This window comes from Halictus rubicundus, chromosome 18, assembly GCF_050948215.1.
Source record: "Halictus rubicundus isolate RS-2024b chromosome 18, iyHalRubi1_principal, whole genome shotgun sequence".
NCBI lineage: Eukaryota > Metazoa > Arthropoda > Insecta > Hymenoptera > Halictidae > Halictus > Halictus rubicundus.
Window position 1 is genome coordinate 7,799,937 of NC_135166.1, and position 17,107 is coordinate 7,817,043.

General features: G+C 39.1%; 1 protein-coding gene across 4 annotated transcripts in view; it reads right to left on the minus strand.

The window, feature by feature from the left end:
- LOC143362975 (choline/ethanolamine transporter flvcr2a) overlaps nucleotides 1–16,133 on the minus strand; it is a 35,959-nt gene extending 19,826 nt beyond the window's left edge. For 2 of the 4 annotated variants that reach the window (XR_013083716.1, XM_076803538.1), the window contains exon 1: nucleotides 15,385–16,133. Coding sequence is in view for 1 of the 4 variants with exons in the window: in XM_076803538.1 (XP_076659653.1) it covers nucleotides 15,385–15,474 (90 nt within the window). In the remaining 3 variants the exon portion in view is untranslated. Of the gene's footprint in view, nucleotides 1–6,195; nucleotides 6,936–15,384 lie in introns of those variants that run through there. The other 2 variants (XM_076803540.1, XM_076803539.1) reach the window with 1 other exon arrangement.
- Between the last annotated feature and the right edge of the window lie 974 nt (nucleotides 16,134–17,107).

The window sequence follows — 17,107 nt, forward strand, 5'->3', positions numbered from 1 at the left end:
ACTTCCGAAAACAAACAACACTACGGACAGCGTAGTTATGCACAAAAATAGTGTGATCACGTAATAGAATTATCTTTCGAGACTGATAAATGTAATCAACTTATTACATAATTGAAACGAAGATTTGGATAAGGACTATCTCACGTTAATTTCTGGCGATTCCGACTGCGTCTGATCTCTTATCAACTTATCACCGTCGATTACAGTAACCTTTTGTATCATCGAATTTTAAAGAATTTGTTACGCAACAATCGAATGATACTGAACCATTGAGAAAGAAGAAATTGTAGTTGAAAAATCACCTTCCTAATTCGCAGAGAAATGTAATTACCTGTATACCTGTTTCTCTGGATTTAATGATCCTTAAGGACACCATTCGCGTCCAGTTTCACTAGATACTAATCCGGCTCTGTGTAGCCGCTTTGGTGTTAAGTGTTCTGTAAACTCTCCGACGCAGCTACCGACCACTTCCGAGTAAAAGAGCAAAAATATTGCATAGCGTTAAGTGATAAAAATGCCAGTACACCCGCGATAGCAACGCGAAACTGATGATTGATGCTGTCGCAGGTGTCGAACGAAGTTTTGCAGGTTGCAAATCACGCGACAATAATGCTCATCGACTAGAACAAATAAATAAACTCGCACATTACTCGAAGAAGAAAAACAGCAAACACGCATTTGAAATATTTTTATTCTCTGCGTGTGTCGTTCCAATATTATTAAATTAAATGATGCGCTTCAACCGCGATAATTAAACAGCGCACGTAAAGCATGTATTCGAATTTCCATAGGTCGACCGTCGCGGACAGAAATTGATCAGAAAATTAAATTCTCCAAGGGTGTAATTAGATTGGGAATGAAATGTTAGTTTTGTAAGGGGATCACCGACGGCTCCGATTTATTGATCCTCTGATAATAAACTCCACACGACTTCCGGTGGTACTTTGAGAAGTTTAATCCCCGCGTACAACGGTTCCTTTCCCGATGTCCTTGTTCAACGCTCGTCCATAGATCTTCCGAATGCTCCGTGGAGCGATGTCGAGTCCTTGGAGAGGAGGACCTCCGAAGGACGAGCCTCCCAACCACCGTGGCGAACTTATAGGAAATCGATGGAAGGTCGATAGAGTATTCAACGAGAGTTTCCACCCGGAATTCGAGGTTTTACGGTCAAGGATTACGGGGCAAGGCTGCATCATGGTGTTTGTAGGCTCCCGGCACTTTTGTATTGCTTCTTCACCCCATTTTCATCAAATTTTTTCTCTTCTCGTGATGCATCGTCGAATCATTCCAACGAGCTTTTTTCCATTCTTTTAATCCCGAGCTGGGCCCACAAATTGCACGACTAGGTTCGTGAAATAAACAAAGGGCTTATGAAATAGGGGTTGGGCGCTTATGGAATGTCTGACTTTAAAATGCAAATACAATCAAGATTTTTTACCTAGAAACACTATTATAGTTTACAGGTTTATCGTATACCGTTTTAACGTAATCAACAGCTGCTCTGTAAGGTCCTATCTCCAGTTTTTATTTAGTTATTTAATCTTAATTTTAAATGTATATTACTTCAATGTTCATCAACGTGACTGTTATGTATCCTTTTTGTATGAACGGTGAAGTGAACATATTGACATTATCTGATTCTTTATCAAAATGTTATGGTAAATGGACGCACTATTCGTCGTTGCTAGAAAAAACTCAAAAATGCAGATGACAGTAATAGAACCAGGAAACTTGTGATTCGTTGACGGGATATGTTGATTATAATAATAATCAATAAAGTTTGATTTAGAAAAAATTGTATTTGTTTAACGTTGTTGTTAACTGGTTATTGCTATTGAGAACCACTGCTCACTCCTGTTTTTGTAGGTAAAACAATTCTTTCGAGAGCTCGAACATTTTGCCGTGAGTCGTACAATCTCGTGGAACGTTTTTAAGTTAATTGCAAAACTAACGAATTCTTTTTGGAAGTTCCAGTTTGTATTTGTCACACCCACTGGTTGAAATGACCCTGCGGTGAAGTTGAAGTTGTGTGTCTGACGTGAATATACAAAACCGTCGGCGAATTGCGAGCCTCGGCGACGAATTAAGAATTCTATAGATCAACGAGATCTATTCTTAGAAAATCTTAAGGACACACGAGTTCGGACCGAGTTTACCATACAGACTTCCTTGCTATTTCCGCGATTCGGATGTTAGTACGTGTTAAAGGGAGCGAACAGCGCGCAATAAGCACTGCCCATGAATTTATAAAATCGCGCGCCTTATTCGTCAATCGCGTCACGATCTCGATAGTGCCTTTGTGTACGTTAGCTTTCGGCAATCGAAGTTGAAAGTTAAATATTAACGCTCGAGCAAGATCAATGATGCTCGTGCTATGCAACTTGCGCACACTTGTGACTTTGAATCGAGTAGAATGTTAACCTTCAAGTGGTCCTTCAAAGTGTACTTTAAAAATGTTCCAATGAAACTATATTTATATTTAACTCTTACACTGTGAACGTTTTTACGGCAGCCTGAAACTGTAATGGTGAGTAATAGTTCTTTAAAAAATCTGAAAAATTCATGCAGCACCCTCGAACGTTTTAAATTGAGATTATCTTATCGAATGCAAATGTTATGTTCGTTATACGTAATTTTAAGGTACAAAGCTGGTTTTTAAAGTTCTGTCTCTATCTTTTAACTACATATTTAATTTTACTTTTAAATGAAGTTTACTTCAATGTCAACCAATATAATTGTCGTGTATTCTTTTTACACGAGTAGAAAAATAAATGTATTGACGATATTGTACGATATTTGGTCAAAATCTCGTGGTAAATGAATATACTATTCGTCGACAATATAAAGAACTCCAAACTGGATGTGACAGTACATGAAGAACGTAACCGACAAAATATCGTCAATTAACAAAAAATTGACAAAATATTGTGACCGACATACTACAACCAAGAAATTTTCAATTTGTTGACAGAATATGTTGATTAATAATAGTGCTTGATCAGTAGGTCCCCTTTACAGTTTAAGGCTTAGTATTCATTAGGGGTGCGCGAGGACCCGAAATATCGGGTCGGGTCGAGAACATAACATTTTTTCGGGATCGGGACGAGAAAAAGGCAGGATTTCCGAAAATTCCGAGAACTCACTAACCATTTATGTTCGTTTTAATGAATACTCATTACATTCGTGGATTCGGAGTGTCACATAAACAAACGCGTGACTGTGTATTTACATGTTTTGTACGCCACTATACAGCACTGCAGAGTAGTTCGAGAAACGGTAGCCGGGTCCTCGAAATTTTCGGAAATCTCGAAGTTTTCGAAAACCCGGCTCGATCCGGCCCGACCTTTTCCCGACTCGTCCCAACCACCGGGTTCCCGATATTTTCGGGTTTTGGCACACCCTTAGCACTCATCTTTGTAAAATTTCATTTAAATCGAAGAATAGTTATATAATTATTAGCATAAATTTCAGTGGAGCCGCATCGACCTCAAATAGTTCACTAGTTAAATAAAGTTAAATTCCTCCATATCAATTTTGAAATTGGAACCAAGTCACTCTGAAGCTAGCAGAACGTATAATGTAGACATATGGTACAATACTGTAGGCACACAATAAAATCTCTGACGTCAGGATGCCAGGAAATAATATTGAGTGTTCTCAAACTAATCAATTATAGTTATAGCATATCCGCACTGTATCCTGTGATAACTCCTTTTATGAAGATACATACGTAAATTTATACATCGAAGCAATAAGTTTCTTCATTTTTATTCCTCACAAAAGTGAAACGTCTTATAGAAGAGAGAAGATTGAATTTACTTAAACTTTGAACGATTTTCATTATAATATGTGCTTAAACAAAGAAGTCAATACAATAATTTCCTATGAAAACATTTTTATAATTACAATAATTGTGAAATAGAAAACCGGTTATTTTGACCGTGGTAGGTTTAGTGTTAAATTAAAAATTTGAATGTTAATGCTGCGGATGTTGCGATTCTAAAAATCTCTTATTGGCTTAAGGTGTACTCACAGTGGATGATGAAATTATTATATGAATACTCCGAAATTACTACTTAATTCAAGTCTGAACAGCTGTGTTGAGCGTAAAATATTTCGTATTCTTACTTCAACGAATTCTTTGCACAAAGTGTAAAAATTTTTCGCAACATTCACAAAGTATTTCGAAAGACAACTCATTATAGGTGAACAGCAAGCGTATATCTTCCGTTATTGCTCGTTATCTACGTCAGTGCCACCGTTAGTATTTCCTGTACCTGCTACACGCAACGATTGTCCCGGTTATACATCTTATCTGTCAGCAATACGACGCGTTTCTTTTATAAATGTTCATGCGAAGCTTTTGCATAGAAATGTCAGACGTTAGAAAAATAAAGGGTGTATAAAAATTAAAGGTACATAATAAGCTGTTTACGACCAATAAAAACATCCGTCGTACGGCTATAGTCATCTTCAACGACAGGGACGACCATGCTCGAGAAAACATCGAGCACAATTGCGAAAAGTCCTTATACCGCGAGGGAACGAGCTTTTAAAATGAAACGCTTCCGCAACGTTCGTCACCGATGGATTATTATCAATTGTTAGTTAAGTTTATAGGTCCCTGAGGGAAGCGCGAGCCATAAACTGAAATAAACTACCAGGTTCGTTCCCGGCTCGAGCGCCATGGCGAATCTCCGTGGAATTATAAACTTTTCCTGTTCAGTTACGACCAAATTGCACCTCCCCCCCCCTTTTAATTGAATGCTTCGAATAAGTTATCGCTGTAACAATCTTGTTAACCTTTGGATTTACGGTTCCTCCAGTCGCGACATTCAATTTCCTGTTTCGAAGTGGATCGATTGTTTTGATTGTACGCGATGCCCCGGCGTTTCTTTCACAGGCGATATCGATGTAGATTACAGCGAAATGTAATCAACGAATGTCGTGAATTCGTGGAGGTCTCGAAGCAAACTATTCGGCAAATCGAATCGAAGGAGATTCGACAGTTTCCGAGAAAACAAATTGCGTTCTCTAATCCCGCTAACGAGCTAGGGGGAAAATTAGCACGAGAGGATGCTCGCGTATTTGTTGTTAAAGCGGGCATCGATTTAGACCATACGTTCGAGAAAAAAGTGCTTTGAGCGCCGCTAATTGGTCCCCGCGCTAATAGACAGACTTCGCGGAAAAACGGAAGAATTCCAACGGATCTGAAAGACTGGTTTTCCGAACGGCTAGATATTTTTTCATGTAAGCCGAGATAATTAAAGGACCGTTTTCTTGGCGATAACGAACGAAAGAATTCTGTAATTATTCGCAAGGTTGGTCGTTGATAGGGCTTCATTATTTAGAGAACATTTTTGCGCGGTCGCAAAATAATTGGAGGACTGTGTGCTCAAATATAATTAGCCGGCAATCATTACCGTAAATGTGTGTTGCGCGCGAATTCGGTTGCCTTCGAATGATCGATGCGTTCATTTTTTCACCAAGCTGCTGCCAGTGCTGAACTAAAAATCATCTCAGTTTTCACAAGAATTCGATATAAATTAATCCTTAGCACTCGAATGGCGAATGTAAGGATCCACTAAAAATTGCTATACCATTATTTAAAATATTTTTTACATTATTACATTTGTTTGTATTTAATAAACACTTCAGTATTGTACGAGTCAATTGCATCATTTTCATATGTATAACACGAAAAATATATATATAGAAGGGAAATATTCTAGGTCGGAAGAAATGTTTCGTTTTGGGGTCCAAATAGCTTCGAGTGCAAAGGGTTAATTAGTCCTATGTAGAACAGCTTTACAATTTAAAAATTATTCTATTATCTGCGACATTAGTATCAATTTATTTAACGTGTTCATTATATATACTACATTATTCGAAACGACAAGTCAAACTAATTTTAACACTACACAAAAGCTTTTCCACAAATCCGTGTGTTCAATAATATGTAAATAATTATTCTAGTTCCAACGTGTAGATAATATTCCCTGTTTTATTATCGAGGAACATAACCAAAACACTGTGAAACTATTTCTTAGTGGACACAATCCCCAAATTACTTCGAGCGCGCAAAATCAAATCGAAACAGTCCTGCGTGAAAATAATTTTCCGGTTCGCTATCCCCTTCGAAGAAACACTCGCACCGAAAAATCGATCTCATAATAATAAAAAGTAAGCACTTACCTGGTCCTGCAGATCCAGCGACTCCGATCCCCCGATCTCCGAACGAGAGATCCTCGTCTCTCGATCCTCTCGGCAGGCCGTTCACCGTCTCTCATAAATGACAGTCACTGATCCGACACACCGCGAAAACACGAAAACCCTCGATCCCGGTGGATCCTGGCGGGGCGCAGAGCGGTGGCGATGCAAAACGCGTCCACGTGGATCGCGGTGGCTCGATCCAGGCCGGCCACACGATCAAAACAGACTCTCTCGGTTGTCGAAACACGCGCGGATCTCTCGAAACCGGTCGGCGGACTGGCGTGATAAAGCTTCCCCGAACGATCAACGATCGATCGATCAAGCTCGGAGATTATCGATCGATCTGCGCGGCTCGTCGGACTCCTTTGTTGACCCAGCTTTGTCGAGGGAAAGCTCGACAAAAATTTTCTCTAGATCTATGACGTCTGACTCTCGGCTATCTTTCTCTTTGATTCTCCCGGCGCGTTTCTCTCTCTCTCGCTCTCTTTCTCGGTTTCGAGCTTATCGATCAGTCGAGGGGTTGCATGAGCCTGTGAAAATGCTGGTTGATGTCGGTTCAAGGAGCAGAGGGATGTCAGACGTGCACAGGTCTCTCTATCATGGCTCGCAGCAGCCAAAGCGACATCCGAGTCCACGGAGCGCTGGACATTAACTAAATCCGACGGATTCGGCGCTGCTCGCACCACCTACGTCCTTCCTCTGATAGCGGCTTGTCTCGCGCATCGTCCGACCACGGGCCTCCCATTGCTTCTGCGCGAGATTCCCGATGATTCGAAGCCCGCCACACTGATTCCGATTAGACGCGGCCCGATAACGGCCCGAAAACGCCGACGGTTTTTGCCTAATTCTCCGAGACCACTCCGAACACTGCACGACCTTCATCGGGCTCGGATTACCGAGAGGTGGCTCCTTGAACTGCGCCCGTCCTTTCCGGACGATTTTTTTCGTGGCGGACGAACGTAATTCGAATTCATTTGCTCGGGCTGCCGCGAGTGGAAAAGCAATTCGAAGCGAATGAAATGTACGTGGCAGCTCATCGAGTTATAATCAGAATGGTTTACGTACACTTGTTCGCGAAAGTATTCCAACGTTCTTTCACGCTAACCGTACCGAGCAAAAATGTGACTGGCATAATTCGTTTGATGATTACAAGACTGAATTTATTTAGTTTTAATAAGTTAATAATTTCAATAATTACGAAGTAAGAAATATGAAACTGGTCATTTGAGCGGTCGCGGTACGGTTAGTGTTGAAACAGAATTACTTTTTTGAAACAGGACCACACGACCCGATTTTTGTCTCATTAATCAAACATCCAAGCGTGAATCTTAAGCCGATAAAAAATCAGCACCCGATGCCATCCAGAGTTCAAATCGCTCGCGAATCGATTTAAACCTTACCTACTGCGTCTCGAACCTCGCAACCCCATTTCGATCATCCGTCTTCAGTCTTCGGGAGATTGAAGATTGTCACAATTTATGTGACCTACATACATCAGAGTTTTCTCATTTCCAGCAGGATATATCCTGACAATGAGAATCGCTTATGGACCTGTTTCACATCCAAAAATGATCGATCGTTACTTTACAGTCGATGATCAAATGGTTATGAACAGACGAAGAACTTGCACAAGGAGAGCTCCTGTCTTTATGATTATTCCATTATAATGGTGTAAAATATTATAGCATATTTCTAAATACTCTTTATAGTAATGATTAGAATTAAGTATTCCGTCTTTTTAAACCTTTGCCATGAGTGATTACTATTTTTTTCTACTCTGCCACAAAAGTGGCACCAAGCAGCTTCAATATTTAAATTGCAGGAAATGGAACACTAAAGATGGTGTAACATTCATATCCAATGTACAAATTTATTTATACGAATTGACCATAAATTCATAGCATGTTTGAAACAGTACTTTATTTTTCCTTTTATTGGTTCACTCAAAATAAATAAATACTGTTTCTTCACTCGCAAATAAAACGTAATATTTTCTGAAATACAAAGAGTATTATTATAAGTACAATATTGAGTCTAATCTGAACATCTGTGTCGAGTATAAAGAATTTCGAATTTTTACTTCTATGCCCAAGATGTAAAAATCGGAGAGCGTCAAACGTATCTCGAAGACTCCTAGATACCGCTGGTAAATTTCTGTTATTTAAGAGATAATTATTTAAGGATAAGTGTTTGTCGCGTATCGTATATTGTTTATCAAGACGAGAGCGAATTGACGACGGCCAGGTCTTTTAAAACTTGACGCTTTTCTTTCGCGTTGAAGGCTTCCGGAAACATCTTCGCGCTTTTTCCATTCGAATACGTCACGCGTTAACGGTAACATAACCGTAAACAGAAAAAGTCTATTTTCGAGATAATGGCGCGCAACGATAACGATACTGCAGACGCAAGGCCATCGCAGATCTAACAAAACTTTCGATGGACAAGTAATCTGGAGCGAAGATGGAAACTGTTTGGACTTTGATTCCCTCGGGTATTGTGCCCGAACGATCAAAGGACGCGGGAATGAGTGAAAATTTTCCTGTGTGACGTTTCAGAACGACATTCGAATCTCTAATAAAACTGTCCCCTCCGGTTTCCATTGAAAGTTTCAATTGGAAAACAACAGACATTTGTTTGTTCATAAAACTCGCGAGAAACGTCATTCGAACGCGACACGTGAATCTTTACGCATCCAGATTTCGCTCGATCAAAATCGTTATAAATTTTTGAAATATTATATGAACATAATAGAATCGTTGAAAAAGGGCAAAAACATCGGAGATATAAATTACAGAATGCAAAGTGGATGATCCTTAATTCAACGAAAGCGTTTACGAGGGAAAGGCAATTTCTTTGGATTTCCCTGGGAAATCGTAAATTTGCATAAACATTCACAAATGACATGAGTTCACAGAGGACTCCAGAGGAGACGACATTTGTTGAAATTGGTATTCAGAGAAAACGTAAACTCCCCTAACTCTGGGCAGCCGGAGCAAGTGTCTGACTAAAGACACGACGATTCTACTTTGGGCATGAAGCAGCAGTACGTCGCAGTTGAGAATCAACGTGGCACAAATGTTTGTTCGCCGATGTACTGCACTGATCTATTAAACTGGGCATTTTTTCCTGTTGATCATGCGTTGACACGTTCGAGGAAATTTCGAATGTGTTTGTTTCGTTTCTACGCGGATGCAGTTTTGCTGGATGCTTGTAAACAGAGCTAAGTAAAACTGCTATAAACACCGGGAAGTTGATCGAAGTTAATCGAAGTAAATCGCTCGACGAAGCGATCCCCGTTTCAGACTTATCGTAACGTATTATCGTGGCGGACTTTCGTTAGTGAAAAAAAAATAAGCATGCAACAGCTGGCTGCCGAAAGATGCGGAACGTGACAACGATACCGATTGCTCGGTTCGTGCTCGGAGCGTGATACAGCCGACGAGAGCGCAAACACGATCTTCCAAGAATATGAGTTAAGCCGTCGTAGATTCGATTTTACGGCCAGTGGATTCTCGAATCGACGATTAGAAAGCCGATTGTAAATTAATATCTTACCGCGAACGTTCGGAACTGTCGCCTAATAATAAAGCGAAAGTCTCTGAAATAGAACGGAAGCTGTGATTGTTAGACTACTGTACACTCAGAGGATACATCACCGTGTAACTTTAAAATTATTTATTATATAATTTTTTTTTATATATAAAATTATACTTAGCAACACCTGGAATTTAGTTTCATACTTTTTCACTATTTCAAATTACAAAATGGCGACGTTATACAGTATCGTGTATCATAAGTAGACTGCGGATTTTATGCATTTATGACGAAAATGGGTAAGCACAATTTAAAGCAGTGGATATATTAAAGCAGTGGTTTTATCTTAATAAAAAAATTAAAGGAAGAAAGAAATTTTTATTTCGCTCCTGTGTCTTGCAATCAATGCAAATATTTTTTATTTTGCATAGAGATCCGCAGTCTAATCATAACCTTTGACGGATCCTTGTTAGATGGCATCGAGCACCAAAAGTTAAAACATAGAAGGCAACAAATTTTTATGTGAACGTAATCAAGAATAAAGACTTTTAAATGTAGCCTACGATATTTTTGATATTTTAAATTATTGAATTATTGTAAATATTCAAAATTAATCATTCCCAGGGGAAAAAAGACTGCGTTCTTTAAACAGCCGCCATGTTTTCCCATTTTTGAATCATTACAACATCGTACGTTACATTGAAAGGTATTTATTCTTTATTAAGTTCACATAAATATTTGTTGCCTTCTATGCTCCAGTAACTTTTGGTGCTGTGTAACATCGCCATTTCGTAACTTTAAATATTCCCCAAAAAATATTTTCATTTTATTTAACAATTACTGGAAAAAAACCAATGTGGTAAGTGTTTAATTTTACCAATAATTTAAAACTTACATGGTGGTGCATCCCTTTGAACGGGAGATTTCGTTGCAATCCACATTTCCAGAAAATAAACGCAGCTTGCAAGCGAATCAGACTTGCAGATTTTTATGTGTATTTTACTATGAAATGAGCTCGAGAAAGTATATCAAAGCGTGAAAATAGCCCTTAGTAAATCTTCAGCCTAATAATGATTTGTAGATAGTATGTAGTTTATAAAAGTGTTTAAGAATTTAGCAAGGTAAATTCGCAGCACGTATTGATTACTTTTAAAATATTTTTTTAATAAAAACGTGTTCTGAACATACGAATTCTCTATTTGAAAATGCACAGTCTGCACACACCAAAGCTTTTCATTTCTATTTTCATCTCCTCAAAGTGAAGGAACACAGCAAATATGAAAAAATACGCGTGAAATATTTTTTCAAGCTCTAAAAGCGTCGCTTGCCTGACTGCTTTTGTCACACACGTCAGTTTCCCGTGCGTTTTATTGTGTATTTTGAACGAACAAAATTGCTTTCCTTCGGCTTTAATATTCAAATGAATTGGCATGTCTCCTAATGATAAACATCCGGAACCAGTTCTTTCAAAATTCCGTTTTAAATCAATTTTTAAGTTTGAGCGAGCTAACCTCGATTCTTCAGCATGAGTCGCTTTAAATGATTTTAAATGCCATCTAAACAATTTCGTGCGTAAAACAAATGGCTCCCGCATAATAGCCAAATTGCCCCCTAGAATTTCGCAAACAATTATTGATCCTCCTTAAAAAACTTTCATTCGTGAAGCTAAAGTCGAACGCATCGATCTCCGCCATCCATATAAATCACGATACCGTAATCTCCTGCGAAAACAATTTCATGTTGAAGCTTGTAAACAAAATTGCTAGAATCTAGACCACTGCGTCTAAATGGCCTAATCCGAAATAACCTGCTGATGAGAGATCAGCAGATAGCACGCAACGATCAGATGTTCCCTTATCTCGTACACAATCGAGGAACAGAATAATTCGTGACATTCCTAGAACGCAACGGTGTCCCATGAATTTTTGCTTATCATTCGATAGTCGGACCGAATAATAGGGAACGGGTGCCCTGATCGATTTTTAACGACGCGCCACGCAATATGGGACTTCGCAATCTCAAGAGACGCAGATAAGAGTCTCGAGGACGAGAAAATATTCCGCCAGGTCTCGCCGATACTTCGATTCTCCCAAACATAGCAACCCTTCTTTTCCTTTATCGCGAGTTCAATGATTCCCCAAAATTCGAGAACAATTACTTCACCGGGCTTATCGGCAACTCATTCGAACTTTTCCTAGACGCGATAACGCGCGGGGAAAAGATAAAGACGTCCCGGTGGACGTGCTAGAAACTCGATCGACTCGGAATCCAAACAATCCAACCGCGAAAGAAACGAAATTCTCTGTTATAACTGTCTTATCTTTGACTTAGACTTATTGTCAATAACGAAGATCGACGCGTGTTCTAGTTATGTTTTTGAAATACTTGGAGCAATTTTATGGAAAGACTGATTCACAATCTTTTGAAGATGCTTGCCGAATGTCGTAACTCTTAATATTCGAAGGAACGTCGGAAATTCAGGTGCATTTACGTCATCATGAAATTTCTTTACAGCAAGGCAAGAATTTCTTACAAGAAAATTTATGACAGGAGGAAAACTTCGTGGGTCGTGGAGGGGGGAACGAAGTTTCTCTATTATTTTTAAACCGATGCGATTAATAACGTCAAGTGTACATTATACCCAAGTAAATTAGCCTATAAATTTCAAAATTCCGTTATGTAGTCCCGTAAAGTAACTTTGTATAGTGGAATGTAACTTTGGAGTCACTCGTTTATCATTCTTTTCCAATGCATTTTTGAATGTACGGATGAAAAGCATAATATTTTGTTGTTCCATCATCTCCTATAACAAAGATTTTCTGTATTACGGTTTAGTAGTTTTTTCAATTCCACTTATGTTATATATTTTTCCATCATCTCCTATAACAATATTATAAATTAAATAACTATTGTTCCATCATCTCCTATAACAAAGATTTTCTGTATTACGGTTTAGTAGTTTTTTCAATTCCACTTATGTTATATATTTTTCCATCATCTCCTATAACAATATTATAAATTAAATAACTATTGTTCCATCATCTCCTATAACAAAGATTTTCTGTATTACGGTTTTGTAGTTTTTTCAATTCCACTTACGTTATATATTTTTCAAATCTTTCTCATGTTCACTTTGTCTGACTCGAACAAAAATTGGGATATAAAGGATAGGAAGAAAACAATGATATCATAAAAAATCGCTGGTCTTTTTTAACCGTTAAAATGAACTATTCAATACCATGATTCTTCATGACAAGTAGAGTATCGCATAATGTCCTACAACTTGCACAAAAGCCGATAAGCATGACTTTGTCAGAGCAATGGTACAGCTGTTAATAACTTCTTCAAAAGAGCCATCCGAGATCATCCGATAATCAGCGATCACATGAAGTTAACGAGCATAATCTTCGCAAGAAATCAGACAAAGGGTAGGGATTTGCGCATTTTAATTTTTCATTTTCCTGGAAGAAAGACAGCGTAAGCCAGATAACGCGTTCGTGACCGCGCATCCTTTTGAGATCGTCTGATGACCAAGGATTCAGCACGATCCGCATGTTTAATATTTATGGAACGCGTTTCGCGCACAGTTTACATGCATCCACGCAGACAAGCGTTGCATAACTTGAAGCGCGCGTTCGAGGCAATTCGCGCGTCGCCGAGCATCATAATTTATATCGTGTAATAGACTCTGGGAAGATAACATAGATACTAATCGCCGCTAAATGTTTAATCGATGACGCGCCTTATCGCGCTGTTCTCACTGGTTGGCCAATGTTTCGCGCCGAAATTCAACAAAAACGCGGAAGAGAAAGTCATAGTGTTGTGTCTGGTTGTAGTCAAACCTCGTCAAATTCCGTCAAATATCGTCAAACATGGCCAAACTTAGTCCAAGGTAGACAAACTTCGAGTCTATTTATTATGGGAAAATTTTGGTCTCTGTATAGAGATTGGGCAGCCAAGCTTCAGGTAATTTTGTAATTACAGAAACTCCAATTTCGGCGCAAAGAGTTTAAACATTGCTAAACCTTTAATTGGAAAATGCTATTTTTATTTTCTCAAAATTTCTGAGGTAGTATTCGGCTAATCCTTCCCGTACCACCGCCTAAATATTACTTTTAAAGTAATAAAAACTCCAATTACAGTGCAAAGAATTCAAACATAGTTAAACTTCGCCAAACACAAGAGGTACAGTCAAAATCTAATCACAGTAAGACCAGTGAATCCTTGTTTTCTCTATAGAGAATACAAGTTTTATTTTCTCAGAATTTCTGAGATAATATTCAGCTAATCCCTCTCGTATCATCACCTCAATCTTGAGCTATGTCCACACTGACGCAACAACGAGCAACTTTTAGTTGATACTGCATGTACCTTAAAAAAATCTGCGCTTTAAACGAATAAAAGAAGAAGAAAACAAAAAGTTTATGTCGATTCAGTATGGACATAGCTTTACTTCCAAAATAGCATGAACTCCTGGTTGAGTATAAAGAATTAAAATGTAGTCAAACTTAGTCAAACTCCAACCACATTAAGGAGGTACACCACCATGTAAGTTTAAGATTAATAATTCCAAAAAGTAAGAAAACGGCGGCTGTTTACCACTAGAACTACCAAGCCCTTTATAATTTCGATCCGATTCCCTTATAATAATAACAACATTGTATTTATTCAGATTTCATAGGCTTTTGATGGTAAGTATGCTAAAAAGTTTCTCAAAAAAATATTTCTAACTTTACCAATTGAAAAAGAAAAAATCTAAAATCAGTAGTTCTAGTGATTAAAGAATACAATAATTACGTTCACATATTTATAAAAATTCAATAAATTAAGACATCGAAGAAATCGTACGCTACATTGGGGAGTATTTATTTTTGACTATGTGCACACAAAAATTTATTGTCTTCTCTGCTTCAGTGATTTTTGGTGCTGTCATCTTAGAATCCGTCGAACGTTATGATACACAATATTGTATAACATCGCCATTTTGTAATTTTAAATAAAGAAATATGTATTAAAAGTCGAGGTGTTTCTAAATATTTCCTGCAAAGATATTTTCCTTTTATGCAACAATTACTGAAAAAAATGTTTAACTTCACCAATAATTTCAAACTTACATGGTGGTGTACCCCCTTAATTTCTGAATTCTTTTTTCAGTATTCAACTCATCCTGCTGCACCAGCACCTAGACCTCTGATCCGTTTGGGAGCATCATCTTTGTCTTCGCGTTTCGTAACATTTATCAGCCATCCCGGGCTTATTTCATTTCGATAACAAAGCCTCCAGCGAGCCGATAATGCTTCGGCACGAGGGAGCAGATACTCTTTTTTTCGTACGGATCAGCGGACATACTATCCGGCAGCGCAAAAACCATTAAAAGGTACGATATCTTTTGAGAAAGAATAGCGCGCGGAACGGTTCGAGGGGTCCATCGTATCGATGGATACCCTGGGGCACAAAAGAACGGAAAAATTTCGTGGTGGAGCATCCGCCGAAGATGGAAGCCAGTTATCTTCTGCGCGCGCATGCGCACGCCCCGGTAAACATTCCAAACAAGAGGAAAGTTATTCGGCTAGCTATCTCCTTAGCGAACTGTTATCTAATCAAATCGCGAGCAAACGAAACGGAAACCGTTCATACCTGGCTACGAGACACCGGTCGAACGGAGAGGACTCGACTCGGGTAGAGAAGGTCCGATTCCTCCGCAGCAGCTGGATCCTGGATCTTCATTCTCGATCTGTCGTTTTCGAGCAATTTCTACGGCGTTCTACCTCCCCGAACAGTTTATTATATATAGAACAGCAACCGTGCATCGAGCTCTACGGTTTCCTTTTTGACTTGTCCGAGCACTCAAAGTTTCAAGAACGCAGCCTTATGTTTACGTAATCTACTTTCCGATAAGTCTATCTTTCTGCACTGCAGGATGAACAAGCGTAGTCAAATTGTCTGATCGGTCACTTTACGTTATAATTGCACTTGAAAGTTCAGACTTGAAAATCTGATTTTAGAATTTGCTTGTCTTTCGGTCACCGTGCTTTTTAGTGAGAATGGGTCTGCGGTCTTGCCAAGGTCGTGCTGTCACTTCAGGGCCGACGGGCCGGAACGGACACTGTCGACCGGTCTTCCAAAAATATTTTCGCGATGCAGGGTTGCGGACGGCGGCGTATCGAAATGCAATTGCGCTCGGGTACGACCCGCCTCGCTCGCCGTTTAAAGAAACGTTAATTGACAGATGCTGTCGTCTTGACACCGTCGCGGCAGCCACCGAAGGCGGAATATTAATTTCGCCGGCAAAGGAAGCGTTGTTTGCGGTAGCCGAAGCGAACACGCGCGAAACGGCTGATACGACGATTCACGATTGTACGTCGGTCTCGGAATTGCAGAACTGCGACACGATCTATCGGCGCGCCAACCAGTCCCCCGTGCATCGCACGTTGTTATCGGATACTGATTTCATTGCTAATTGAGCCGCGATGCGCCGGTACCATGGACCGCATTAATAAACGACCCGGCAAACAACGGGCGCAAATATTTGGACGAAATCTCGAGCCTTCCTTCGGCGAAGGAATTTTTCGTCTTCCGGAGTAGTCGCGCGCTAAATTGAATTGCAAACAGCACCGTGTTTAGTGTACATTGTGACTAGATAGCCCACGCTACCGTCCATGTCCACAAAACAGCAGATTTAGGCGAATGGAGTACCCATTACATAATAACCAGACGGTGGATTTTATACATTTATGGCGAAAATAGCACACCAAATACAAAACTGGTATTGAAACAATAGTATTGTTTTCAAGTTATATTATTATGTACAGTAGGAAAACCGACTAATATTTTAGCATTTTTTTTTTTTTTTTTTAGAAAACTATTAACTATAAAAGTTTATGTATTCATCGTTTTATCACTATTGCGGGAAGTTACATACAATTTTTGTTATCCTAAAGTGCATCCGACCGATTCTGCGAACATCTACAGTCTGAGAATTGATAAATTATATCGTAAAAGCTACGCGAAACATTGCAAATTAGTGCAATTTTAATCGGAAATATTTACGAGTAAGTAATATAGATAAGTAATGTGACGAGTTACGATTAAGCTTGTTAAATGAGATCGAAACCACATCAGAGAACGGTTCATTAACCGTTATCTTAATAGATAATGGTTCGTTAGTATCCACCGTGCACAAACATGGTGCGACATTGCGATCGATTCATCTACAAGCGGTATCGTTTGAGAGTCTTGGATGGGCGTGTGTCGAATAAGCTGACTTTAACTCGTGACAACCAATTCACAATTTTTGTGCGTTATCATATCTTTTCTGAGCACATGTAACAAAATAAAAATAGACATGAACGTCCTATTC